This window comes from Rhincodon typus, chromosome 14 (assembly GCF_021869965.1).
Source record: "Rhincodon typus isolate 14 chromosome 14, sRhiTyp1.1, whole genome shotgun sequence".
NCBI lineage: Eukaryota > Metazoa > Chordata > Chondrichthyes > Orectolobiformes > Rhincodontidae > Rhincodon > Rhincodon typus.
Window position 1 is genome coordinate 14333116 of NC_063345.1, and position 27012 is coordinate 14360127.

Below are 27012 nucleotides of genomic sequence, written 5' to 3' on the forward strand. Positions count from 1 at the left end.
GGAAACTATATGGCTGGAGTCAGGCTGGGCAAATGTAGGTCACCTTGGCTTCCTAATCATTTAATGATCCATCATTGGAAAGATGAGATGGCAAGGGAGAGATGAGATGGAATAGCATGGAAGAGATAGAATGACGTGCAAGGGGTGGATGAGATCATGGAGCTGCTTAAGTATAATTTGACTGCAAACATTTAGCATGTCTCTGCTATTTGCATAATGATGATCGGACAAAGTCTGAAAGTGGGAGAGTGTTTAAGTAGGAAACCAACAGCCTAATAAAGTGAGAAAGCCCATAAATTCTTCTGGCAATCAGGCAGCTGACTGGGTGGCAGCTCTGTGCCAATCAGAGGCTAACAGCTCCAGAATTCGGAAGTTTAAAGGCAGAGGCTGTGGCTACTGTGGGACAATATTTTCTGAATTCCCGCGACAAAGGCTCACCAATGGGAAAGAAAAGTGCTGGGATCATGGGAAGAGGGGTGTAGTTGGATTAGAAGTGAGGCTGTGGATTGGTTCTCAGCTGTCACAGTCTCTACAGTAAGTACAATTCTTTGCAGATTGAGGGGACACAAGTGTGTGCGTGTGCACGCATACATCTCCAACAAAAAACATTCACTGGCATTACCAGCACTGAACTCCCCCCTCTGTTGACATCATGGGCGTTACCATTGACCGGAAACTGAACCGAACCAGCTATGTAAATACTGACTACAAGAGCCAGTTAGAAGATCAACATCTAGCAGCAAGTAACTTCCATTATTATTTCTGTGAGCCACAAGGCATGTGTCAGGAGTGTCTTGAATAAGTACAACTCTGATAACACTCAGCACTATCCAGGCCAAGAGTTCCTTTGTTTGGCACCCCATCCACCAGTTGAACATTCACTCCCTCCATCACTGATGCCCAGTACCAGCTGTATGCAACATCTACAAGCTGTACTTCAACTTCTTACCACAGCTGCTTTGACAGCACATTCCAGAGCTGCAAACTACAACCTGGAAGTAGATGCATGGGAACACGCTATCTGCAACTTCCCCTCTAGCCATCACCACCTCAAGGACAATTACAGATTGGCGGTAAATGCTACCCTAGCCACTGTGCCAACATCCCATGAATTCATTTTTAAAAAAATCTGACAACCTGTCTGGATTGGTTAAAGAGTCAAGTCACTTGGCTCTCTCATCCCCTTGAACTGAAGTAATTGCAACCCAAGCAGGTGGAGGCCCTTAAGTGGTGGTTAATTGTCCACTTAAGGATCTCAGTTGGTTATGAGGTGAGAATATTGAGCTTCCCGCCCAGAACTTATTTCAGGCAAGGTCAGGAGGTTAGTGAGATCCTGATGAAGCATCTTTCTGCCAAATTTAGTTCACTTCCTGTTTCCAGATGTGCCACCACTGGCCTGGAAGATTTCACCCAATGTGCAAGTTACCCTCTTTATGATAAACTCATTGGCTTTACTAAAGGCTGCAGTACAAACTTGTACCTTTGCACTCTATTCACCAAATGCTAGTTAGTAAAGGTAGTGAGTAGATGAGTCATGTAAAGCATAAAGGCCTCAGCACAATGCAAAATTGGCTAATCTCAGCCTGGGCACTACAGGATTGCCACATCAACCTTGGAGGATAAGATTGATTATGGTTGTCAGACCCAGTTATCATCTAGTGATTCCCACCGCTAAAAGTGAATGTGTATAATATTGTTGGTACAAAATTGGGCTTTTCTGTGATGTTCCTTGTTGAATGACTCTTCCAATTCCACTCCTCAAAGAACCATTACCTTTAGGATAAAAAAGGTGGGATACCACAAAGGTTGATGAAAAAGATACGTAATCAATTGAAGATGAGTGTTGAGCAAGATTGTAGAACTCTTGAGTCATAGAGGTGATGGGTGTGCAGATGAATGAATCAGAAAAAGTTGGTAAGCACATACACAAGTGATTAGAAATGCAAATTGAATGCTTTCATTTATTGCAAGAGGAATCAAATAAAAAAGTCAGGGTTGCAGTTGTACAGGCCACTTTCTGGAACACTCAGTATTTAAGGAGATCATCAGAAGCAATTTGAGAACGTTCAGTCAACTAATAACTGAGATAAGGATATTATCGTATGAAGACAGGTTGGACAGGCTCTGGTTCTGTATCTCTTCAAATCTAGAAGAGGTGATCTTAATGAAACAACTAAGATTCTGAGGGGTCTTGGCAGAGTGGATTCTGAATGGATGATTCACCTTGTAGGAGAGACTAGAAATCACAGACAGAATTTAAAAATAGTACGTCTCTCGTTTAAGATATAGCTGAGGAGACATTTTTTTCTGTCCCAGAAGTTTGAGAGTCTGTTCAAATGTTCTCTAGAGAGCAGTGGAGACCAGAGTCAGGGGGTAAATAGATTTGTTACTGATAAGGGAGTCAAAAGGGGGTTGACAGGAAAGTGGAATTGAATCACAGTGATATCAGCCATGATCTTAAGGAATGGCGCAGCAGTTGGAGGGTCTGAATGGCCTACTCCTACTCCTAATTTATGTACTTATAAGTTGCATCCTCGGATTGAACTTGGGATCATTCCATTTTGATGGCTTGGTACTGCGTCATACATTCAGCAACAAAGCTCCTAGAATGACATTTAATATGATGAATGGTTAAAAAAGTTGCATATTTGATTTAAATATCTTTTCATGGCAGTGGTGCACTCCAGCTGGTGAGGTGCGCAATTTTGTATCAGTATTATACTGTAGTGAAATTCCTGACTTGACCTGACCCCATTCAGGATTGCTGAGTTATTTCAAAACACCTTACCTCAAAGGTGGTTCAAGGTAAATAGGCAATGCAGGTTGTCGAGGGCAGTAAAAGAACAGAGAAAATTACAGCATAGGAACAAACCCTTCGGCCCTCCAAGCCTGCACCGACATGCAGCCTGTCACAATAGTATTTGGATACTATTCGAATGCTCTTTCATGGAGGTCTGCAAGTAGGTTGCCTTTTGACTATTTGATGTGTTGCATTGAGACTAGAGGGAATTAGGCAAATAAACAGATGGAGTTCTCGGGCGTTAGAAATCTGCTGAAAACTCCGATGGGCAAATTTCACTGATTATTTCAGTAGAGGAGATGGGTAGAGTCAAGGAGGAAGATGTGCGTAACTAGGATCTGAAAAGTGGTGAAGGTGAAACTGTGCATTAGGTTATATTGTCTTTTTGGTTGTAATTAGAAACTCGTGATGTGGATCTTTGTGGTCATGACTCCATGTTCTGCCACTTAGAACATAGTGCTTTAGGCCTCCAGCGTTTTATGTCTGACTCTTTGAAAAGTAAATCATTTCATTCCTGATGAGGTAATATGTTACAAAAGTTGTGCCACAAAATAGTAGTCTCTAATTACTCACAGTAGAGTTGCCAAGGTGATGCATTGAGAGAAATCAAAAACAACAATGGAGTTGATCCAGAATGTTTGCCCATTTCCTACCCCACCATTTGTTTTTATGATTGAATAATTTACAAAATAAATTGGAACGTTGTTGTTTTCTCAGTTAATCTTTCAGCAAAGCTTTGATCTTGATGTTTATAAATAAGACTACAAGCTCCCTGCCATCGACCTCTTTCCCCCCTCCCAACTGCCTCACAACTGCATTTAATTTTCAAAAATCAGTGCAGCATAGCAAATACAGTTCTGTTAAATAACAGCATCAATCTTGTGTCCGGCTTTCAGTCAGAACGACCTACTTCTTCATTGTTGGCAGTCATGGTTGCAAATTCTTGACTATTTTCTGGCCAGTTGAATCAAATTATTAACATATAGTAATAAAGAACATGACTCAGAACCACAAAAATGACGTGTTTCAGCCCCTTGCCAGTCCAGAAGTACAAGTATCCAAGCAACAGGCCATGGAGTCTATTACAATGAGGGCAAAACAGATCTCATTCTTTTGTATTGATAAACTAAAATTAACAGTCGTGATGTTTTATATTGACTATGGCATATGTATTTTTATGTCAGATATCATTAATAGTCACTTTCCAGAATTTTTAAAGCAGCTCTTTGCTGAGATCTCAGCTTTACTCATTACTGATGACAAATCTGAGGTCCTAATTCATGAACATTTGACAGCATTGTCAAAATGATGAGCAGCTCTTTGTTCTAAAGAAGAGAAAAAAAAGTGCGTTTTGGTATGTTCTCGAACCCTTTCATCTACACCACCACTCTGCCAAAATAGAGCTTAAGTGACTTCTGCTGTCTGTCTGATGACCAGTGCTCATCTCTGAGTCAGACAAGGTATCAGCCCTGAACCTAATCAAGTTTCTTTACAGTGCAGCTAGTGTGTTTATGGTTGGGAATGGCTGATATCATTCTGTCTCTCAAACCTGAGATGCTAATGCCACCCGTAGGTCCTTTGCTGCAGCCTTGGCTGGAATCAATGTAGCATTATATTCCCATGGCTCAATGCCATGTGAGGTAGTGGATTTAAGTATTGAGTAAGCCAGGGGAGTATTCATTTTTTTTTTCAGATTTCTCGCTGTCTGTTTTAAAATATGTAACATGTCAACCTTTTTTGCTGGAATTCCAGAGCTGGCCTCCCATCTTTCACCCAGTATAAACTTTAGCTCGTGTTAAATTTAAGAGGGTTCGGAACAAGTTTACGAGGATGTTGCTGGGACAGGAGATTTTGAGTTATCAGGAGTGGCTGAACACACTGGGGCTTTTATCACTGGAGCATCGGAGGCTGAGGGGTGACGTTAAAGAGGTTTATAAAATCATGAAGGGCATGGATAGGGTGAGTGACCAAGGTCTTTTTCCTAGGGTGGAGGGAGTCCAAAACTGGAGGGACATGGGTTTAAGGTGAGAGGGGAAAGATTTGAAAAGGACTTGAGGGGTAACTTTTTCACGCAGAGGGTGGTCTGTGTATGGAACAAACTGCCAGAGGAAGTGGTGGAGGCGGGTACAATTGCAACATTTAAAAGGCATCTGGATAGGGTATATGAATCGGAAGGGGTTAGAGGGATGTGGGCCAAATGCTGACAAATGGGATTAGGTCAGATTGGGATACCTGGATGGTGTGGATGAGTTGGACCGAAGGGTCTGTTTCTGTGCTGTGTGACTCTATGACTCTAGAAGCTGTATGCTAACTCCATGTTCCATTTAGCCAACATCTTTATGCTCACAGGCCTACATTGGCACTTAAATCAATAACACCCTAAATTTTTCCTCATGTTTGTGTTCAAATTCCTTCATGGGATTGCTACACCCTATATTGTAACTTCCCTTGGCACTATAGCGCTCCAAGAACTGCATTCCTGTAATACTTTTGGACTGTCCTGGTTTTCTTTGCTTCATCATTGAGGGCTGTGCCCTCTCTCCATCTTTCTTTAAGACTCCTTTTAAACCCACTTCTGACCAAGCTGTTGGTCACACCCAATTATCTTATTGTGTGACTCAATACAATTTGTTTCCTGATAATACTATTATGGGATATATACTAGATGGACAATACTATGTAAATGCAAGTTTCATTGTTTATCAGATCAACCACAGCTGACTGTTGCTCTGATTAGTTTGGCTTAAGTGATTCCATTATTATTGGCTTTTGCTGAATAAAAAAACATGTTAAATGGCAACGTTCAGTGGCTAGTTGCAGAAGGGGATTTGTACTTAAAGGATCAATGAAGGCACTTTATTCATTTCCTTAAGTGCTGTAAGAAAGGCACCACAGAGAGCTAAATTATTTGAAAAATGCTAAGTATTTTGTGATGGTAATGATGTCAAAACTATCAGTGTTCACCTTCATTTCTGCATTGAAACTGACAGCAACTTCACGTTACCACACAAACACAGAATGATCAAAAAATCCAGTAGTTGAGATCCTCTTGGAGTGCAGTTCCTAAGCAAACGATGATTTAACACCTTTGTACCGTTAGTTTTGCAATTAAAAAAAAACTTGATAAAGTTGCATCTTGTTGAATGAGCTGAAAGCAAGTTTTTAATAGGGTAATAATGTCATAAATACTGCTAAGCACCTTCGCTGGCCTTAAAGCTAATTTTATACTTGCAAATGTCACATTTCTGCAATGTAAAAATAAATCTCTTCAATTTTTAAAAAAAAATTTTGTTTATATTGATATTTAACTTATTCTTTTATCCATTCAATCATTTATTTTGCGATTAAAAGCGAAGAGTTTGTGTTTTTGACCTCTTTGTATGCGATAACCTTTTAATGTAATTGGCTGCATATCTTGATTGCTGATGCATGCATAGAGATCCCTTGATTTGGCACTAGTTTTAAACTGCTTTTGGGAAAAAGGAAAATCACACCAGAGAGATCGTGAGATTTTTGGGCTTTTTGCCTTGAGGTCAATGGTAAACACTGTTTCTTCACTGCTGACCAGAAAATTATTTCCATTCGTGGAGGTCTACAGTACAGAAAAAGATCCGTCAGCTCGTCGAGTCTGAACTGGTCACAAACAACCATTTAACTATTCTAATCCCGTTTTCCAGCACTTGGCCCATAGCCTTGTGTGCATTGGCATCACTAGAGCACATCTGAACAATTCTTAAATGTTATGAGGATTTCTGCCTCTACCACTCTTACAGTCAGAGTTGCAGATTCCCACCAACCTGTGGATGAAAAAAAATTCCTCCTGACCCTTACCTTAAATCTATGCCCTCTAGTCGTTGATCCGTCCAAAAAGTGGAAAACTTTCATTCTGTCTACCCTTTGCTCGTCGTAATTTTATACATCTCAATCATGTTTCCCCCCTCGGTCTGCTCTGCTTCAAGGAAAACAACACCACTCTATCCAAAAGAGATAGCAAGAACTGCAGATGCTGGAGTCAGTGATAACACAGTGTGGAACTGTAGGAACACAGCAGGCCAGGCAGCATCAGATGAGCAGTAAAGTTGTTGTTTTGGGTCAGGACCCTTCTTCAGAAAATCTGAAGATGTGCTGTTTTCCTCCAGCTCCACACTGTGTTACCACTGTATCCAATCTCTCTTCATAACTAAAACTCTCCAACCCAGGCAACATTCTTGATATTGTTTGGTTAATCAGCTCAATAATTTTTTATAAGTAAGTGAAGGTACCTTATAACAGCAGCCTCAGTGCAGAAATGAGCAGCCAAAATATTTTTGCCAGGGTCTTAAAAATTCTAAAACAAAAGGTTTTTGCTCTCTCCATACCCATTTTTGCAAGTAGTGGCAATGATGAATCAGATTACGTGAGCTGAACTGGGTCCGGTGCTTGCATTGTGGACAGGTAGCCTAGGGCCTGACGGCTAGGTCTGAAATCAAAATAGGCAATCTTTGAGCAGCCAGGCCCAATGGGACTTGTGTGACAGGTCAAGCACAAAGCATCTGCACAAGACAAAGGCAGGCAAGAACAAGCTGGACTTGCCCTGGAAAACGAGACTGGTTTGTGTATTGGAATAAGGCAAGCAGATTCACTGGCGCTCTGGTTCCTGCCATGATCATATATGGAGAAGGGGAAAGTGCCCTTGACACATTGGGATCCCATTGGATGCTGTGACTTTGATCTGGAGGATGATTGGCTGAGGGCCAGAAAATACTCTGCATGGATGCAGCAGGGAGAGATAAGAAGGAACACCTGACAGCCATTCCTTCAGCGAAGACCTAGAATTGTGACAAAGACTTGCAATTGGTAGAGTAATTAGTTTAAGAATTGGGAGTTTTGTTGTGGAAGAGCAGGCTTTTAGGTAATATTCAGCCATATGGCCCGTATTGTGTATTTCATGAATAAAATTGTGTTGAATTCTAAGTTGACACTGACCTTTTTGTTCGTCTCACAAGTATAGTACCCGAGTATGGTCAAGTGACCGTTGGCCCAAACTTGGACATTTTAAATTGACCCACAGCTGGAGTAATCAGGCCTGGCAGCAGCTAATGGATATCGGCTACAGAGAACAGTGGAAACCTTGGTCAAAGGTCACAAAGGTTCAGGGGGAACCACTTACAACTACCCTGAGGATTGTGTATTGGAGAAATATCAATCAGACTTTCTGGCATTTTGACATCCAGCCAGTACCTGAGAACATTCACTTTAACCTCCCCAGAATGGCAACAGTGAAGGATGTTGGCACGACCCGTTGGATGCTTTGAACTCCATTTATGACTCTTTTGGCCAAAGGACAAAGAACATATGAGAACGTCCAGAGTAAAGGGAATAAAAACACATGCCTGGAAGCCATCCTTTCAGCAAGACTCATGGCAGAAGTTTATGTGGTAACCCAAGAAGACCAAGAGAAGATCCGCCCTGACCTGTGAGACCCACCTTCGTGGAAGATAGCCAGTCCTACATTGGAGAGGAGATTCCAACAGCCCAGCTCAAACAGGTGGATTGTGGGTAATATCCTTTCTTGGACAGATAGAGCTGGTAGAGGGTAAATATTGTGGGCATTTGAGAAATGCTTACATGGTGTTTTTAATAAGGAATATCTTATTAATAAAATCAAGTTGAATCATAAACCAAATTCTATAGAATCATAGAGTCCCTAGAGTGTGGAATCAGGCCCTTTGACCCAACAAGTCTACACCGACCCTCAGAGCATCCCACCCAGACCCATCCCCCTATAACCCACCCAATCTACACATCCCTGAACACTATGTGCAATTTAGCATGGCCAATCCACCTAGCCTGCACACCTTTGGACTGTGGAAGGAAACCGGAGCACCCGGAGGAAACCCATGCAGAAACGGGGAGAATGTGCCAACTCCACACAGACAGTCGCCAAGGGTGGAGTTGAAACCGGGTCCCTGGTGCTGTGAGGCAGCAGTGCTAACCACTGTGCCACTCCAATAAGGGCTCGTCTGGAATTCTGTGTCGCTTTGTCCACCTCGCTGTCAAGAGTGCTTGGATAAAGTGTTTTTAATAAATCAGCTGAAACATTGAAAGATGAGCAACATGAGTAAAACAAATTTACATCGAAACTCATCAAAGTGTCCAAAGCATGGACACCAGCTTTAACAGAAAGGACATAGTTTTAACAGGTAAAAATTATATAAAATAAACTGGAAATTTCTCTGAGGAGTGAGGGGCAGAATAGAGGCTGTCCGACAGGCACAAATGGTACAACCAGCTGCCTTAGGCTAGGCTTTAAACCAATTGATTAAAAATGATGGTTTATCCCAGAAGTTCTGAGGGTATCATGTAGACATGGTTTTGTTGGAGGAGTACAGAAAATTGCTTAAAACTCCATGGTTAGAAATTCTTCACTCGTTAGCTTTGGTTAAGTTTTTATGTCAAATACATTATTTTCGCAAATTCACTAATGCATGCTTTGAGGACAGGATGTTGAAATTCCTTCGATTGGCTACTTTTAGTGCAGTGGCAAACACTTGCATGTCAAATTCTTCTGTGCTATGTTCAGAGAAAGTGTTTAAAAAGTATTAAATGATTTAAGTACAATGCTGCACACAGGAATTGGAAATAATTACATTCACCACTGCAGTAAAAATGCCACGTAGAGCAATTTCAAGCTGTTATTTTATTTCTTTCAAGCTTTTAACTGCTAGTTATTCTCTTTGTTAAGGTAACTGGATTATAGCTCACCACCACCTTCTTAAGGGCAGCTAGAGATGGGCAGTAAATGCTGACCTAGCCAGTGATACCCACGTCCCATAAGTGAATTTAAAAAACCAAAAAAAAATGCAACGTCTGGCTATTTTGTTGATGAAAGTCGATGTGCAGCAGATTTGTTTTAATCCAGTGTTTTGAAGTACTATGCCTTGCATTTCAAAATCTAACCGCGTGATATAAAGATTTTGAATTCATACTGAAATGACTACTGATATTAACTAGTTCCAGGCATTTTTGTTTATATCATATGCAGTTGTTTTGTGAAGTTAGTTACATGCTTTATATTTTTAATTTGGTACACTGTATCTTAAATTGAAAAGAGAATTTTGTTTCAAAATCCCAACTTTTACTAGCTGTGTAGTATGTAGAATGATTTAATATGGGAATACATTGATGGCACATGGCAGGATGTACTGTCTGATATTCCACAGAGCCAGCAAAGCTGGATTTAATCCTGGTCTACTGGGTTAGGTGGTCTCAACCAGAACAATGCTGTAGTTGACAATGAGGGGGAAAAGTTCTTTCAAATATTCTCATTCATGCAGTGCTCCCGCTGATAGAACTGAAAGCTGGAAAATGTGTATAAATTTTGAATGAGGATGTAATTGGGTTTGGCTGTGATACTGTCTTTTCATGTCTTATAGTAAGCATTCACAGTTGAGGCTTGCAGAGAAAATGGCCACTTGATACTGGAGGGTGGCAGTGTATGTGTTCTGCCATACTGAGGCTTATGTAAATAATGAACATTTACTGCCAGTGAAAACATACCTCAGCAAACAGTTGAGCCCTTCAAACATACGGAGTGGAAAGGAAAATCAAAACAGTTTGTACTACTCTTTAGGGCTCTGTATGTACTCTTAGCCTTTGTACTGAAGCTCTGAAGCAGAGGCACAGTGAAATAAATATGTTATATGAATGTTCTGATATTGCTTGGAAACATGAATATCACAGAAGTACAAGCATATACATAAACCTAGGGCAGAAATCCATCCTAATATGGTTATGGTTAGTAAAATGTGAAATGCTTGCAAAAATTGGAACTGAAATGTGAAAATCTTTTTGGCATCATAAAAATAGTGGAATTTTGTAATGTGTTTCACATTGAAAATAAGTTGAAGACAAGTAAATTTGACTGCATCGATCTTCAGACAGCTAGTCTGTGATAGCATGTTTTTTGTTTTAAATGCTGTCTGGATATTTATTATTTTATGGAAGCTTTCATTTAAAACTAAAATTATATGTTTTTGTTTTTGCAGATCACTGCAAAGAAATCGTGACGTTTGAAAATAATTATCAAAGGTAAATGTACAACTTAAGAAATACCTACTTAAGTAGTAGTTAACGTTCATTTACCTGAATAGAAATTATGCAAAGTACAAAATTTTAGCTTGTTTTCTTGATAATACCTTTAATTACATAATAAAAACAGAAAGTGCTGGCGAAACTCAGCAGGCCTGGCAGCATCTGTGGAGAGAGAAAAGTTTCAGGAAAGAAATATTTCAAGTCCAATGACTCAATCAAAACTTTTGACTTTTTCATTGGACTCAGTTGCTGTCTCCACAGATGTTGCCAGACCTGCTGAGTTTCTCCAGCACTTTCTGATTTTTTTTATTTCAGATCTCCAGTGTTTAAATCACCCATGTTTGACTTGAAGTCTTGCTTCCAGTGTGCCTCATGTCTTAAAATAATCAGTAAAATCAGTCCTCAGAAGTGGCATTTCTGCATTTTTTTTAATTAATTCATCAGATGTGGCCATGACTGGTCAAGCCATCATCTCTAATTACCCAAAAGGCAGTTACGAGTCAACCATGTTGCTGTGGGTCTGGAGTCACATGTTCCTGGAGCCCGAGAACTTTACCCTGGGTCTCTGGATTAAAAGTCTGGCGATAATACCATTAGGCCATTGCCTCCCCATGTGATTTATGATTGGCTAAAGTAAAGACCTAGTAAAATGAAAGTAATTGAATGAATAAAAAATAGTTAAATTCAGTTGTTAAGTCTAAACAGCAGAAAACTGAGCAATCAAATACTCAATAATTTCCCAAATCCACCTATCCCAAACTTCCAAGAGGCAGAATCTAACCAGATAAATTTATGACCTAGATAAGACCGAGATGAGGAGGAATTTCTTCTTCCTGAGGGTAGCGAATCTGTGGAATTCTTTACTGCAAGGGCTGTTGAGGCTCGATCATTAAGTAGATTCAAGGCTGAGACAGACAAAATTTTAATTTATAAGATAATTGAGTGTACTGGGGAGAAAGCAGGAAAGTGGATTTGAGGGTTTTCAGATCAGCCGTGATCTCATTGAATAGCAGAGCAGATTCGATGGGTAGATTAGCCTACTTCTTTCTGCTCCTATGTCTTATGGTCTTATCATCTTAGTTAGAGCTGTCCTCTTGATTTTTCAGCTAATTGAAATATTTTAATATATGCAATACAAGAAACCCATGAACTAAATAGGGGAAAAAAAAAATCTTGATCTCCTTGTACATCTCTTGAAAATATTTTCTGGTACAAGGTTATTCTTCAGTTCAGAGCTTGCAGCAGTTATCCAGAGCTGGAATTATTGCACTTTGCTCTGTTGCTGATGTTTTGTTTCTGTTGATGTGCTACAGTCAGGATCCATCCACTCTTCATTTCAGCTCCACTACTTACGTAGATTCCTGTTTCCCCTTGAACCAAACAATCTTTTCCTTTTAGTGGCTGATTCATGCTGAGGAGAAGATGAACAACAGGTTGGCAGAGGCCACTTGATGGAGCACAGGAACCAGAAGAAGAGGTTTAGCTGCTATACAAATAGACTGCACGTGCCGGGTTGGTTTTATTTTGGTCGCTGGGAGTCACTGGGTGGGTCAGCATTTATTGTCTATTCCTAATTACCTTCTCTAGGGCATGATCTGTATAACTCTCCAAGAGTTTCCTGTGCCCCATATTAATGTTGCTTTCCTGAAAGAACTGCTTGGTCTACTTACCAATTTCAAATACTGAGGTAAAAAGCAAAAGAACTGCGGATGCTGTAAATCAGGAACAAAAGCAAAGTAGTTGGAAAAGCTCAGCGGGTCTGGCAGCATCTGTGGAGGAGAAAACAGAGTTAACGTTTCGGGTCCGGTGACCCTTTCTCAGAACTGATGAAGGGTCCCCGGACCCGAAACGTTAACTCAAATACTGAGGTGGCCACCAAGATGTGAGAATATCACTGGAGAAACAACTTAAAAACTTTTTTAGCTAAAGTTAAAGTGGGAGATTGAAAGAGCTCCTCGCGAGATTTCATTGCCCATGATTTTATCAAACAAAATGTATGCTGTAAGAGTTCTCTTCAGGTGAATTATTTTGAATTAATTTTTTAACTTCAAAATTGTTTAGAAGAAAACATTTAGATGCAATTGTGGAAAAATGTTACAGTATAGACTTGTTGTAAATTCTTATTCAGCGGTGTTTCTGTGGGATTATACTCTGTACTCAAAATTATATGTGATGTGTTTTAAATTCGATTAAGTCACATTGTGTATGGTAGAGGGGTGCATGAAGTCTTTACTATTTCCATAGAATTAAACAAAATAAATACAACTGTTTTTATCTAAGTCTGTAGCAGAAACCAGTGTTCTCAGAGAATCTGATAAGCCATTGCAGTTGCTGTAATTGTAAGATGTTTGGAATAATTTTTTTTTAACTTAACAAGATTTGATTATCTAGCCAGCTGGCCTATCTTGATCGGAAATGTTATCTTTATTTTTGATCTAGTTATGGAGAGCAAAAAACTTATTAGTGCAACTGACATTCATCATTCGGGAACATTGTTGCAGTCTCTAAATGAGCAGCGTGCCCAAGGACTATTCTGTGATATTACTATAATCGTCGAAGATCGCAAATTTCGAGCGCATAAGAATGTCTTGTCATCTGCTAGTAGCTACTTCCGTCAACTTTTCACTCTTGATGTCACTAGCAACATATATGGACAAGTCCTCGAATTGAACTTTGTCAGAGCAGAGGTATTTGCAGAAGTCCTGAATTTTATCTACAGCTCCAAATTGGTGCGTGTAAATGCTGAACTAGTAAGTGAGTTGATTCAGTCTGGGCAGGCACTCGGGCTAAAGTTCCTTGCTGACTTAGGGGAATCTCTTTCAAAGTTAAAAACAGGAACACCTGCTACAGACAGTGCTGCTTCTGTGGCAGATTCCAAGAGTGACACTTCACAGAAAGATGCTGCTGATCCAGCAACAGAACCTGAATGCTTGATTGTGCATGTAGAAGAAGGAGGTCTGGGACCACGAATAACTGATGCTTTCTCTCTGTCCAGTGCAGAGTTTAGGGATTCTAAAGATAATAGTAAAGACTTGACTGGTGGTGAAGACTCAGAAGATAATGATGATGTCATTTTCTGCAGTGAAATTACACCACCTAAACAATCTTCCAATGTAGCTAATAACAAGTTAATGCAAACAAATATTATTCCCAATATACCAGTGAGTTCTGACAACTTGGGGGCTCAAACAAAACAACTTGCTCTGTTGCCAGAGGCATCCTTGAAAGTTGGGGATTTTAAAGTCAAAAGCTCAGATACTGGCACAGGGAGTGGGCAGAACACTGTAATTAGCCAGCAAAGCACAAAGATTCAAAATGCGAAGTGTATTCAAGATGGTAAACAGCCTGTAACCATAGTTAAAACAGCTGCCATTGACACTTTGTCCAAAGGTTGCAGAGTCTATGCAAATATTGACACAAACCCCAACACTTATCATATTGTGGTACCAAACAAAGATGACTTGACCAACCGTGAACCCAAACAAAACAAGGAGCCTAGATCCCCTGAGAAAAAGTTGCTGCTGATTGGAGACAAGGTATCTGGTGATGAAGGCCAGTCAAGTATTCAAATCATGCCTGAAAATTCTGCTAATCATATAAATAACTCAAGACCTGTATTTGTCAATGATCAGTACTTTCCAGATGCAAAACGAATGAAAAGGGAACAAGATCATTATGAGTTAATTGTAGATGGACGAGTCTTTTACGTTTGTATTGTTTGTAAACGATCATATGCCTGCTTGACTAGCCTGAGAAGGCACTTCAATGTTCATTCCTGGGAGAAGAAATACCCTTGCCATTACTGTGAGAAAGTGTTCCCTCTGGCAGAATATCGTACTAAGCATGAAATTCTCCACACTGGTGAACGGCGATACCAGTGCTTGACCTGTGGCGAAACCTTCATCAACTACCAAGTGATGGCGTCGCACATAAGGTCAGTCCATAGCAAAAAGACTGGCAAGAGTGCAGCTGAGGATGAGACTGTCTCCGATTCCAAACTTTACCGCTTACTGCCATGCAAAACCTTACAGATCAGACAATATGGATTCTTGACTGCAAGTGGATCAGGTCCTATGGGTGAGATTAATGAAGATGGAATTGTATATCATGTAGATGATGATGATACAGATACTCCACAGCAGAACCCACAGACCATAGGAAGCAACAAGTCAACAAGTTGGGATGATATTTTTCCTCAGGAAGGAACTCCTGTTTATAGGTACAATTCCTTAGATGGCAATTCTGAATTAGAGTTTGTCATACCAGAGTCCTTCAGAGAACTGGCATAAATTAATTCAAACTATGATGGAACTGAACATAGTTTGAAAGTGGATTGTGATACCTGCTAAACTGCTGACAGACAGCCATTGGTGATATTAATATACTAACAGACCAGTTCGTGTTTCAGACAAACAGAAGATTCAGTGGCTGGACCATTGTATAGGTAACTTGCAGTCTTTTTTTACTGTTAAATGTAATGATGTCAGTGTAGTATACATCATGATTATGAAACAGAATCAAGTCATGGTTTTGAACTAAAATCCAGTTTCTAAAGAGGCTTCATTGGAAGTGGCCAGAAGCTAGTGGACATTTATATCTGATGTATCACATTGAAAGAGTTTTCAATTTCTTTTGCTGATCAAACAGCCTTTACCCAGATGTTTATTTTTTACACACTTCTGGTCAGAAACTGAATTTGAAATTTTGTGTATTAGCACTTTTCATTTTACATTATGGGGCTGGAATAAAAGGCTGCTGTTGATTTCTTTTTCTGGTGAATCTGCAAAAATCATCTTCCTAAAGTAGCGAATCACTTTACTCTCCAATATTTATCACTGTTTAATTAATCACCATGTCCTTCTTCCTAAAGTGAGATCTTACTGTCTTTAAGACATGATGCCGAGAAGGTCATTGGAGAGCAATCAAAAGCACTGGAGAGTGTCATGCTTAATTTTGGTAGCAGTGCCATTAAACAAAGCTTCACAATGGTAGAAAGCTTAGTTCTAGCCTTCGTCGATAGTGATGGACAGGTGTAAATGCTGATGTAAGTAGCTCTGGCACGAACACCACAAAAGGGGTGATAAGGGGTTCACCTCCACATTAAACAACGATAGTTCAACCCAGAAAGACTGTCTTCCTTTTATTCCATGATCATTTGTCTTGCAGTTTTAATCACTCTTTCACAGCTTTATAGTAATAATGTATGCATTTGATTTAAAAAAATGTGCCTAACTAAACTAGATTTAATAAATATAGAATCAATGATGGGAAGGGTTGGGTTAGGAAAAAATGATCTAACCTGTGAATGTGTTGTTTAGTCCACAATGCAAGGTGAATTACAGTATTTTGGATGACCCAATACCAAGCTGATTCCTCACTGGCCATTGTCTTGTTATTTGTTGTATTGATTATATCTATTAAGCTAGATGCTAATGCAGTACTTTGGGATGAAAGCTTTTAAATCTAACAGTTTGAAAAAATGAACTGTTATTTACAATATTTACAAATGTCTGGCTTACCTGAGATATGCATGTTAAGTGATATTTTGCCAGCTTTCAATTTCTCAAATATTTTTCTCATTTGTTTTTCTACTGTGAAATTAATAGTCTGTATAATTTTAAAAAAACAGTATCTAGCTTTCCATCTTCATAGTGGAATAGCTTCATAGTTGTCATTTTAATAAATGCTTAGGGACTTAATTTATCATTTTATAACTCCAATGATTGTACTGCTAAAGCAATTTTTGGGTTAGCTGTTCGGAAGGCTGAGGATTGCAAGGCTTTATTAGTGAGGTGGTTGATGCAGTTCAATATGCCTTTTCACCCAAAACAATTTTAAGATTTTAAAATTTAAATCTTCCCAACTGAGAAAAAAACTGATAATATTTTATTAGCTTAAATGCCACAGTTGTGGTTCACATCTTAACCCGGTCTATCATTACCGTGGTATACATTGTTAAAAGCAAAATGATTTTGCTATCATGTTAAGTACTGTACGCTTACAATATTGGAAATGTGTTTTGTAGCAAACTTCTGTTTAGTCCCTATGCAGGTGGACACTCATAGCAAAATGGTTTTTTTGTAAATGCAACACTGTATGGATCAACATTTTAAGTACGCTTCACTTTGGGGAAGAAAATTGGTCCTTCAAATAAGTCTTCAAAATTGTAGAAAAGTAATAAAACTTACAAAAGGAATAGCCTATCATTTTGTTTGTAACAGTTTTGCATGCTTAGATTAGAACAAAACTGCAGAATAGAGAATCTTTTTACACTTGCATTACAGTAATTTTTTCTAATTATCTGCAGATTGGAAAAATTATGTTGGTCTGTTTAATACTGTTACGTCCTATTGTGCAAGCAAGATTAATGCTTTTGTACCAGTGAAAATAATAAAACTACTAAAATGTACATATAGTTGTAACAAAGCTTCTTCCTTAGTATAGGTTATTGTTGTCACTTTTCTAGTTTCTTTAATTTTGAGCCTTAGAATGTAAGTTTATTTATTGTATTTGCTCTCTTTAATGATAAAAATAAAACTTTCAGAAAATGTTGACTTTTACCTGTCCATACTGTATATGATTTGTTTGATCAGTTTACTAATTACTAACAAAATGTGGAATCTCTTGGCCTTCTCCAAAAAATCTGCCTTTTATATTGGAATTGAAATTTCCCTCAAAATGTAGAAAAATCTTTTGTTTAAAAGTAAATTAACAAGTTTGGTGTCTAAGATTTCTTCTGTCCTCTTCTGAAGGGCTAGGCAAGTGTTGGGGCAACATTCCAGGGTGTTTTTAATAAAGCCCTGTCTCTAAGTTAAATGGTGCTTTGCCATGAGTTGAGATGGCTTTTAAAAAAAAATCATTAATGGATTGTGAGAGTTGCTGGCCAGGTCAAAATTCGTTTCTCAACCCTGATTGTCCTTGACAAGGTGATGGTGAGCACCTTCTTGATCTATGCGATGTACAGATGTCGTTTCAATTCAGGATGTTGTGCGAATTGGAGGGAAGCTTGCAAGTAATGATGTTCCCTTGCAGCCACTGTCCTTGTTCTTCTAGACAGTAGCAGTAAGGGCTTGGAAGAGATTGTCGAAGAATCCTTGGCATCTTGTAGATGGTACACAATTCAAACATGCTGCCCCGTTGATGTAAGGGTAGATGTTCAAGGTGGTGAATGGAATGCCAGGAAAGTGGAGAATATTCCATCGCACTTCTGACTTGTTCCTTTTACATAATATAAAGACTTCGGGGAGTCAGAAGATTCGGCAGGCCCAATGGTTATCAACAGGCTGTATGTTCGTGTATTTCGAACTCAATCCAAACTACATACTTAAAATGGAGAAAGTACAAAAAAGGATTCACACAGCTCAACCAGAACTGAAAGAATATACTTATCAGGAAAGATGAACATCTTGGGGTATTTGAGAAAAGATGAGACTAAGAGCTGAGTTCTTTAAAATTATTATTTGGGGCAGCACGATGGCTCAGTGGTTAGCTGCTTGACAGTGCCAGGTACTCCGGTTTGATTCCAACCTTGGGCGACTCTCTGTGTGGAGTTTGCACATTCTCCCTGTGGTCTGCTTGAGTTTCCTCTGGGTGCTCTGTTTTTCTCCCACACTCCAAAGATGTGCAAGTTAGGTGGTTTGACCATGCTAAATTGTCTAGAGTGTCAAGGGATATACAGGTTAGGGGTGGATTAGCCATGGGAAATGCATGGTTACAGGGCTCGGGTGGAGGGATGGGTCTAGGTGGGATGTTCTTTGGAGAGTCACAGTGGACTTGATGGGCTGAATGGCCTGCTACCACACTGTAGGGATTGTATGAACTACGTAAAGGGGAATGTGTAGATGCCGAAAAATATTTAACTCCTTCATGGAGTGCAAAACTTGGATTAATTTGACTGTCTTATATTTATGTTTCCAACAAGAAATTTGAGAAAAATGTCTCTACTCAGAAAATAGTTATAATGTTGAATTTGCTATCAGAAGGCATAGTTCAGGCAAATAGCATACATGGATAAGCCATCATAGAGAATGTTTCAGCAAAGGTCACTGGAAACTGCTAATGAATAGGACCTCCCTAACTCCAGCCAAAGGAACACATTGCCTAATTCCCTGGATAAAATTGGCCAACTTGATTACAGAACAAGGATCAAACAAACAGACCTTCCTGTTCTGCATGGCTCATTAGTGCACTACATGCTAATTTACCCACTGACTCAGCACTGGAGCTCACAACTGTATTATTAGCGTACAGATAGATTTCTCGTCAAACAGTTTTTCGTTCATCTGTCTGTGAACGATTGCTTGTTGTGTACAGTTTCGAATATACTTAATTAGGTTTTATGAGATTTGTAAAATGACTTTTATTAGTTGTGTGTTCCTTTCAAAAATGGCAATTTTCATTTGATTATGAATCCTCGCAGCCTTTCATTCTTGTGTGAATTTATTTTATTCAAGGTGAGGGCATAGAACTGCTTCAAAATAAATTGATTGCACTCTCCCACCCACAGTCATTCCACTCCCATTTTAGAAGACATGGCTGTATGTCTAAACAGAATGCACCCACTTTAACTCATGTTGAAAATAATTGGTGATCTTGCATTACAACTGCAGCATACCATTGATGATCATTGACAGTTTTCAAACATTGCTTTAGCAATTCTTCTGTTTTCTTCCCTATTATGCTGTTGAATAATGTGTAGAACTGAATAATTACTCACATGGAATTTGGGAGAAATGTCCTAATATTTGAAGTCAGACGATTGGTACATGGCTTTCGTTAATTTCAAAAGCAGTGGAGATCTAGGATAGGTGCAAGTGAACTTTTTAAAAACTTAATTCTCTACTAATGTTCGTTTATAATTAAAGATTAAATTTCACAATTACTTTCCTCCAAACAAACTCCATCTACCAACCAGACATGTTGTCGTTGTTGTCGATCACTCGATAACGAGCATGATTGTCAACCTAGCAAATTCTGTGTCACTGAACATGGGGTCTGGGAGTCCTTGCATGGCTGATGAACACTATCCTAGAGCCGTATCTCCAATATGCCTCTTTAATTACCATGACTTAATCCTCATTGTTGGCCCTACTGTATAAACGTTATTAAAAACAATTGAAACCATAAGAAATATTTGCAGCATTTGTGCCACAAACTAAATTTTTAAAACGCACTCTTCGCATGCTGAAAACTCGTAGGAATTAAAATGCAAATTATTGAACCATGTCAGTCAAAACATACAAGTGCTGTTCAGTGCAAACATGAATCCTGTTGTTAAACCGATGTTCACATCTACTTGAAGTTCATGAAGCTATTTGTAGAACATGGTAGAACACACGTCTCTGAGAGGGTTAGTCCCAAGCCAATTACAGAAACTATTAGCAACGGTTACAGTGGAGGAGGAGGCCATTTAGCATTTCAAGTCTATACCAGTTCTCTGCAAGATCAACTCAGCTTGTTCTACTCCACTGCCTTTCCCTACAGACTTGCAAATTCTTTCTCTTCAGGTAATTATCCAATTCTCTTTTGAAAGCCACAACGATTCTGTCTCCACCATACTTAGACAGCAAGCTACTCAATGCATAAAAAAGATTTTGAGCATAAAAATCTAGATTGATACTAACATGCTATACGGGCTAAGTGCTTTGTTAGAGGAGTCATTTTTCAAGTGGAATTACATCTCATAACTTCCTTTTTCGTCTCAGGTGGACATAAAAGGTTCAAAGGCACTATTCAAAGGAGAGTTCTCCCAGTGTCCTAGCTAACATTTAGTCCTTAGCCCAACACCAATAAAATTTATCGTTTGATCAGTCATCTAATTACAGATTGTGGGATTATGTTATTGCACAAAATGATTGCCAAATTGGTTTGCAACATCGTGACATCACTTCAAAAATACTTCATTGGTTATGAAGCACTTTGGAATGTCATAAAAGGCCTTTCTTCGGTTCAGTCGATTTGTCTTGGAATTATTTCTTTTGAAATGTTCCTCATCCAAACCTGTAGGAGAATTTGATGTGGGACATATTGCTTACGAAGAACTGAAGTCATGCCAAAAGATTTAAAAACTAATGCAACGGTGCCAAAGAGAATGCTTCACTGGACTTTAAATAAGTGATATTTCTCATCAGATATTGCATTCACTTTTAAAATATATTTTATGCATTTTGCTGAAATCTTTTCTCACTCTTCTGAAGGGATTAGTTAAATTCCAATTATCATTGTAAATGTGTTCCAGAATGAGGACTGAAATCTTCTTGCTTTTTTGGATTTCTAGTTGGTTGTTAGGGCCAGGTGGAAAGAATTTGTATTTTAGTTAGCTTTCACATTTTAAAATAAAACAACCACTTTTCTTGTTCCCCTTCATTTCATTTTGCTTGCCACCTCTGACTTGTTTTTTTCCCTCTTTGCAACTAGCCAGTGAAAGGAGTAGGCAATTACCCAGATGGGAGAAGAGAGAATGTGGTTGGGAGTGTGAAAAGGATGACTAGCAGGAAAGAAAATTGGCCTTTGAACAGGAAGAGGCGATTGGGAATGGCAAGAGAGCATATGGATAGTCCAGAAGGATAGAACAGCAGAAAACTGATTTCCCACACTGCATTTTTGGCAGAGAGAAACACTAAGTTTTGCAGTGCAGACTGTGCAAGCAATTTTTTTTTCTCAGGGGTAAAAACTAAGTTAACTGCAGCAGTTGTGCATTCTGGAACAATTTTTTTAAGATTGTAGTTCGCTTCTAATGGTCTCCAAATAGATGTAGACATTTGCCTGTACTGTGGAAAGACATACTGCCAAAGATTTCCAAGTAGTTGAGTGTATTTCATTCTTTAGCCTCATCTTTAAACTGACTAGACTTTATCCTGTTCTGAAGTCCTCATGTAAAGTGCACTTCTACATGACTGAAGCGAGCAATTGAGAGACATACCACTGTGGCTGCTGGAGGGTGTATGACAGCTCCTGCCGAGTGCCAAACATTTGTTTCCTTTCTTCTCCCACCTCCGATTTAATACAAGAATGAAGGTGTCTAAAATATTTTCCATCATAAGCTTTTTTCTTATTTTTAATAGAAAACTATTTTAGTAGCTATAGATTGTAGTTCAGTAATTTTAAACGTAATAAAGCTAAATGCAGTTGTTTGTGGATCAGTTGCCTCTAAAATGTGGCTTGGTGTGAAATTTAGATTGTTTATTTTTTATCTTTATAAGAAATGCATTGCAATTAATAACGTGGTGATGTATTGATTAGAAAATAATTAAATTTGTGTTTTATTTCTCCGCTGGTTGTCTCCTCTCCTTCTCTGAAGATAATGACAGACTAGCAGCCTGGCCAAGTCTACATTCTTTATGTGTGAGTCTAGGCAGCGCCAACAAGCCATTTGTGGGTCACGTCGTAACTGAGGATTCATTCTACCCTCTTCCAATGCACATGTGCATGCTTTCTGCAGGAATGAACTGGAACAGGAATGCTGGATGATTTCCCTACTCCCACAACAGACTGGAGATACTGAGGGCAATTATATTGCCAGTCCCCACACCCCAGGCCAGCTGCCCCAGTGCCGATCAGTGTCACAGAACATATGTTTACCATTTTACCATTTCCAGCAATCCTGTGATTTCTCCTTGAGAAATATTATTTTGGCTACCTCAAAAACACAACTTTTTTGTGCCTTAAAGTTGTTTATTATAATATTTTATCTTCCAGTTTGCACACTGAAATATAGACTGGCTCTTCTGTGGCATAGCCTTTGTAGCGGTTAAGTGCATGAACTGCAATTGGTGGTGTAGCAGCAATGGGTACATAAGTCAGTTTCCTAAATGCAAGTTTATAATAACCTGAAATGTGCCTTAACTACTGAAATGTGCCTTAACTACTGAAATGTATACTTTGGGACTTACTTCCTCAAGATGCATTTTTCATTTTCTGTGCAACTGCATTTATCCTCTGCAGGATGAGTTAAACTTATACAAGCTTGACTTCCTCATATAGTTTGTCTTTAGTTGTTTTTACTTGGTGTGTGCTTTTGGCTTCTGGGTCTCCTATTAAATGTCAGAAATGAAACCTTTGTGTGTTCTTGCTTTGGTTTTGAGGGCTGCAGGATCGAAATAATTGTTAACCCAGGTCTGCATCAGACACCACCTTTTCCATCAAGTAGCTGCAATGATGTGGAATTTTCCTGACCTAGTATTGATTTGACATGGACAGGACTTTTCTCTGCTGTTATTAACACCACCACCATCGCACCCCCCCACCCCCACCAAAATACTTTGATTGAGTTAAAGGAGCCAATATCAAAACAGAAGACAAAAATGTTTTACTTTTGTAACTGGAGTACATTTCAGTTGGTGAAAATAATTAATGAAAGCTGAACGTTTGGAGCCAATTTCAAGTTGTGACCTCAAGATTGCAATCGTTCTCCTGTTCCCCATCACTGGGATCATGAATCTCATCAGTCAGATTGCAAGTCTGTATAGTTAATTTTGCTACCAGGAAGCAATGTTCATATTGGTATTTAAATTTCTTTTTGCAGCAGTGTAATTAATAAACAGTTACCTACAGATAAACCCTAGATTTATTCTCAGATCTGTGTTGAATTAGCTGACCACCAGGTTGGTAGATCTTGTAACATTCACTCTGTACAAATATCACATTGTTACTACCTCTGGACCGTCTTTCCTTGAATAGCAATACCGTTGCTGAATCCATCGTCATAAATGTGGGAGGAGGGGGAATGTTTGTCATTTTGTTTGCCTCAACGGGGAGGCAATGGCCTAGTGGTATTATCGCTGGACTGTTAATCCAGAGACCCAGGTAATGTTCTGGGGACCTGGGTTCAAATCCCGCCATGGCAGATGGTGGAATTTGAATTCAATAAATATCTGGAATTTTGAGTCTAATGATGACCATAAATCCATTGCCGATTGTTGAAAAACCAACCTGGTTCAATAATGTCCTTTAGGGAAGGAAACTGCCTCCTTACCTGATCTGGCATGTGACTCCAGACCCACAGCAATGGGGTTGACTCATAACTGTCCTCTGGGCAATTAGGGATGAGCAATAAATGCTGGCCTAGCCAGTGACACCCTCATCCCCTGAATGAATAAAGGGACTAGAAACTGAACTGGACCAGTCATATAAATACAATGTCTGGAAAGGCACATCAGACACTGGGAATTCTGCAGCACGTAACTCATCTCCTGAGTCCGTCCCCAAGCCTGTCCACTATCTACGTGCCACAAGTTTGGAGTGTGATGGAATATTCTCTACTTGCCTGGATGAGTGCATCTCCAACAATGCTCATGTAGCTCTTTCACAATCCAGGACAAAGCAGTTTCTTTGCACCCCCCCATTCATCATCTTAAAAATTTCAGTCCATCCCCAAATTCATCACCTTAAAAATTTCACTTCATCAAGCAACAAGCACACTGTATACCATCCACAAGATGAACTGCAACAACTCACCAAGAAACCTTTGACAGCAGATTCTAAAACCACAATTGTTGCCACCTAGAAGGACCTCAGCAGCAGAAGCATAGACTCATGCATTATGGAAGCAGACCCTTTGGTCTAACTAGTCCACATTGACCATATTCCCAAACTAAACTAGTCCCACTTGCCTGCACTTGGCCCATATCCCTCCAAATCTTTCCTATTCATGTACTTATCCAAATATCTTCTGAATGTTGTAACTGTACCCGCATCCACCAGTTTCTCTGGCAGTTCATTCCACACACGAACCACTCTGTGTGTGTAAAAAAAGTTGCCTTTCATGTCCTTTCTAAAACTTTGTCCTCTCATCTTTAAGATATGCTTCCCCCACCCTAGGGAAAAGACGGTTGCTATTCACCTTATTTCCTCAACCTCCTATGCTCCAGTGAAAGAGTCTCAGTCTATCCAGCCTATTTTTTAAAACTCAAACCCTTCATTCCTGGCATCATCCTGGTAAATCTTTTTTGAACCCTGTCCAATTTAATAGTATTTGTCCTATAGCAGGGTGACCAGAACTGCACACAGTACTCCAGAAGAGGCCTCACCAACGTCCTGTACAGCCTCAACATGATATCCCAACTCCTATACTCAAAGGTATGAGTGATGAAGGCAAGCGAGCTAAAAGCCTTCTTAACCACCCTGTCTACCTGTGATGCAAATTTCAATAAATTATGTACCTGAACCTCTAGGTCGCTTTGTTCTACAACACTACCTAGGGCCCTACCGTTAACTGTATAAGTCCTGCCCTTGTTAGTTTATCCAAATTAAGCTCCATCTGCTACTCCTCGAACCATTGACCCAATTGAGGAAGATCTTATTGTAATCTTAGATTACTTTCTTCACTGTACACTATACCACCAATTTTGGTCGTATTTGAAAGCTTACTAACCATGCCTCTTTTATTCTCATCCAAATCATTTATATAAATGACAAACAAAAGTGGATCCAGTACCGATCCATGTAGAACACAACAGGTCACAGGTCTCCACTCCAAAAAAACAACCCTCCACCGCCATCCTCTGCCTCCTACTGTTAAGCCAATTTTGTATCCAGTTGGTAAGCTCACCCTGAATTCTATGTGATTTAACTTTACTAGTTAGTCTACCGTGCAGAGCCTTGTGAAAGGCTTTACTAAAGTCCATGTAAATAATATCTACTGCTCTGGCCTCATCAGTCTTTTTGGTTGCTTCCTCAAAATACTCAATCAAGTTTGTGAGCCGCAGTTTCCCTGGCACAAAACCATGCTGCCTATCCCTGATCAGTCCTTGCCTCTCCAAAATCCTATCTTTCAGAATTACCTCCAACAACGTACCCACCGCCGATGTCAGGCTCATAGATCGATAGTTCCCTGGCGTCTCCTTACAAACTGTCTTAAATAAAGGCACAACATTGGGAATCCTCCAGTCCTCCAGCATCTCACCTGTGGTTATAGATGATACAAATATTTCTGCTGGGGGCCCTGCAATTCTTCTTAACTTTCCACAACATCCTAGGACACACTAGATCAGGTACCGGAGATCTATCCATTGATATGTGCCTTTAAGAGGAATTTGTTCTATCCTGTTTCTCCTCTTCTAAACTTGGAGTTGAGCTGTCTGCTCTGCGCACAGCAGTGTAGCTAGCTTTGGTCTGTTTGTAAGTAGTCAAAAGAAGCATAAGTGGGTGAAGTCAAGCTTACACAGACCCATGGTTTGACAGTTTTGCTTTCAGTTGGTGAGGCTGGAATTTGGGAAGAAGTCACAGCTGTCTCTCTACAAAAGCTTGGGCTCTCTCCTTACTGCTAGGTTTGTGTTTGTGTATTTTCTTTTCTATTTGCCTTTGCCAAGGGTGTTTATGGAAGGCTGTTATATTTTTGTTGTAAATTGAAGGCTGCTATATTGGAACAGCTAGTCAGTGGTAGTTAATATTTATATTATTTTGTTAAGTATTTTGATCGATTTACAGTTAAAACAATTTTTAGAAATTTGTTTTGTCTGTATTTTAACTATAGTGCAAGAATAAAGTGTGTTTTGCTTAAAGCCTAATAGTTTGACCGATAGAATTGCATCTGGAATGCAATGACTTATGTTTATCTTTAAATCAGTTAGGGTCTAGGCTATCTCCTTTATGTACTTTGAGGGGGTTTGGTCTGGTCCATAAATCAGAACAGCAGAAGCATGGGAATGCTACAATCTGCAGGCCTGATCCTGGTCCATTTTAAAATCATTCCTTCACTGTTGCTTGGTCAAAAACCTGGGACTCCTTTCCTGACAGCACCGTGGACATACCAATGCCTAATAGACTTCAGTTCAAAAGTTGACTCACCACCACTTTCTCAAGGGCAACTGGGGATGGGCAACAAATGTTGGTTTTGCTAGCGACATTTGCAACTGGTAAAAGACTTTTAAAAATGACCACTTTAGGTCAGTCAGTATTTCATTACCTACCCGATCACACTGCGTTTGTTGTAGTTAGTGCCTTTGCTAGGTAATAGGGGATCAGTCACACAGGTGTCTTGTATTGCTAAACAAAGAACTGTGTATACATGAAATCTGAAACAAAATCAGAAATTGCTGGAGAAACTCAGTAGTTCTGGCAGCATCTGCAGAGAGAAAGCAGAGGCAGCATTTCAGGTCCAGTGACCCTTCTTTGTATAGCTACCTTGCTATACTATTGCC

At 39.5% G+C, this 27012-nt stretch overlaps 1 protein-coding gene across 4 annotated transcripts in view; it reads left to right on the forward strand.

Annotated features, from left to right (window-relative positions):
* The window catches only part of zbtb33 (zinc finger and BTB domain containing 33), a 62933-nt gene that overhangs the window by 14342 nt on the left and 21579 nt on the right, over positions 1-27012 (forward strand). For 2 of the 4 annotated variants that reach the window (XR_007263681.1, XR_007263683.1), the window contains exons 2-3: positions 10828-10870; positions 13313-15317. Coding sequence is in view for 1 of the 4 variants with exons in the window: in XM_020519352.2 (XP_020374941.1) it covers positions 13315-15162 (1848 nt within the window). In the remaining 3 variants the exon portion in view is untranslated. Of the gene's footprint in view, positions 1-10827; positions 10871-13312; positions 17434-22172; positions 22769-27012 lie in introns of those variants that run through there. The other 2 variants (XR_007263682.1, XM_020519352.2) reach the window with 2 other exon arrangements.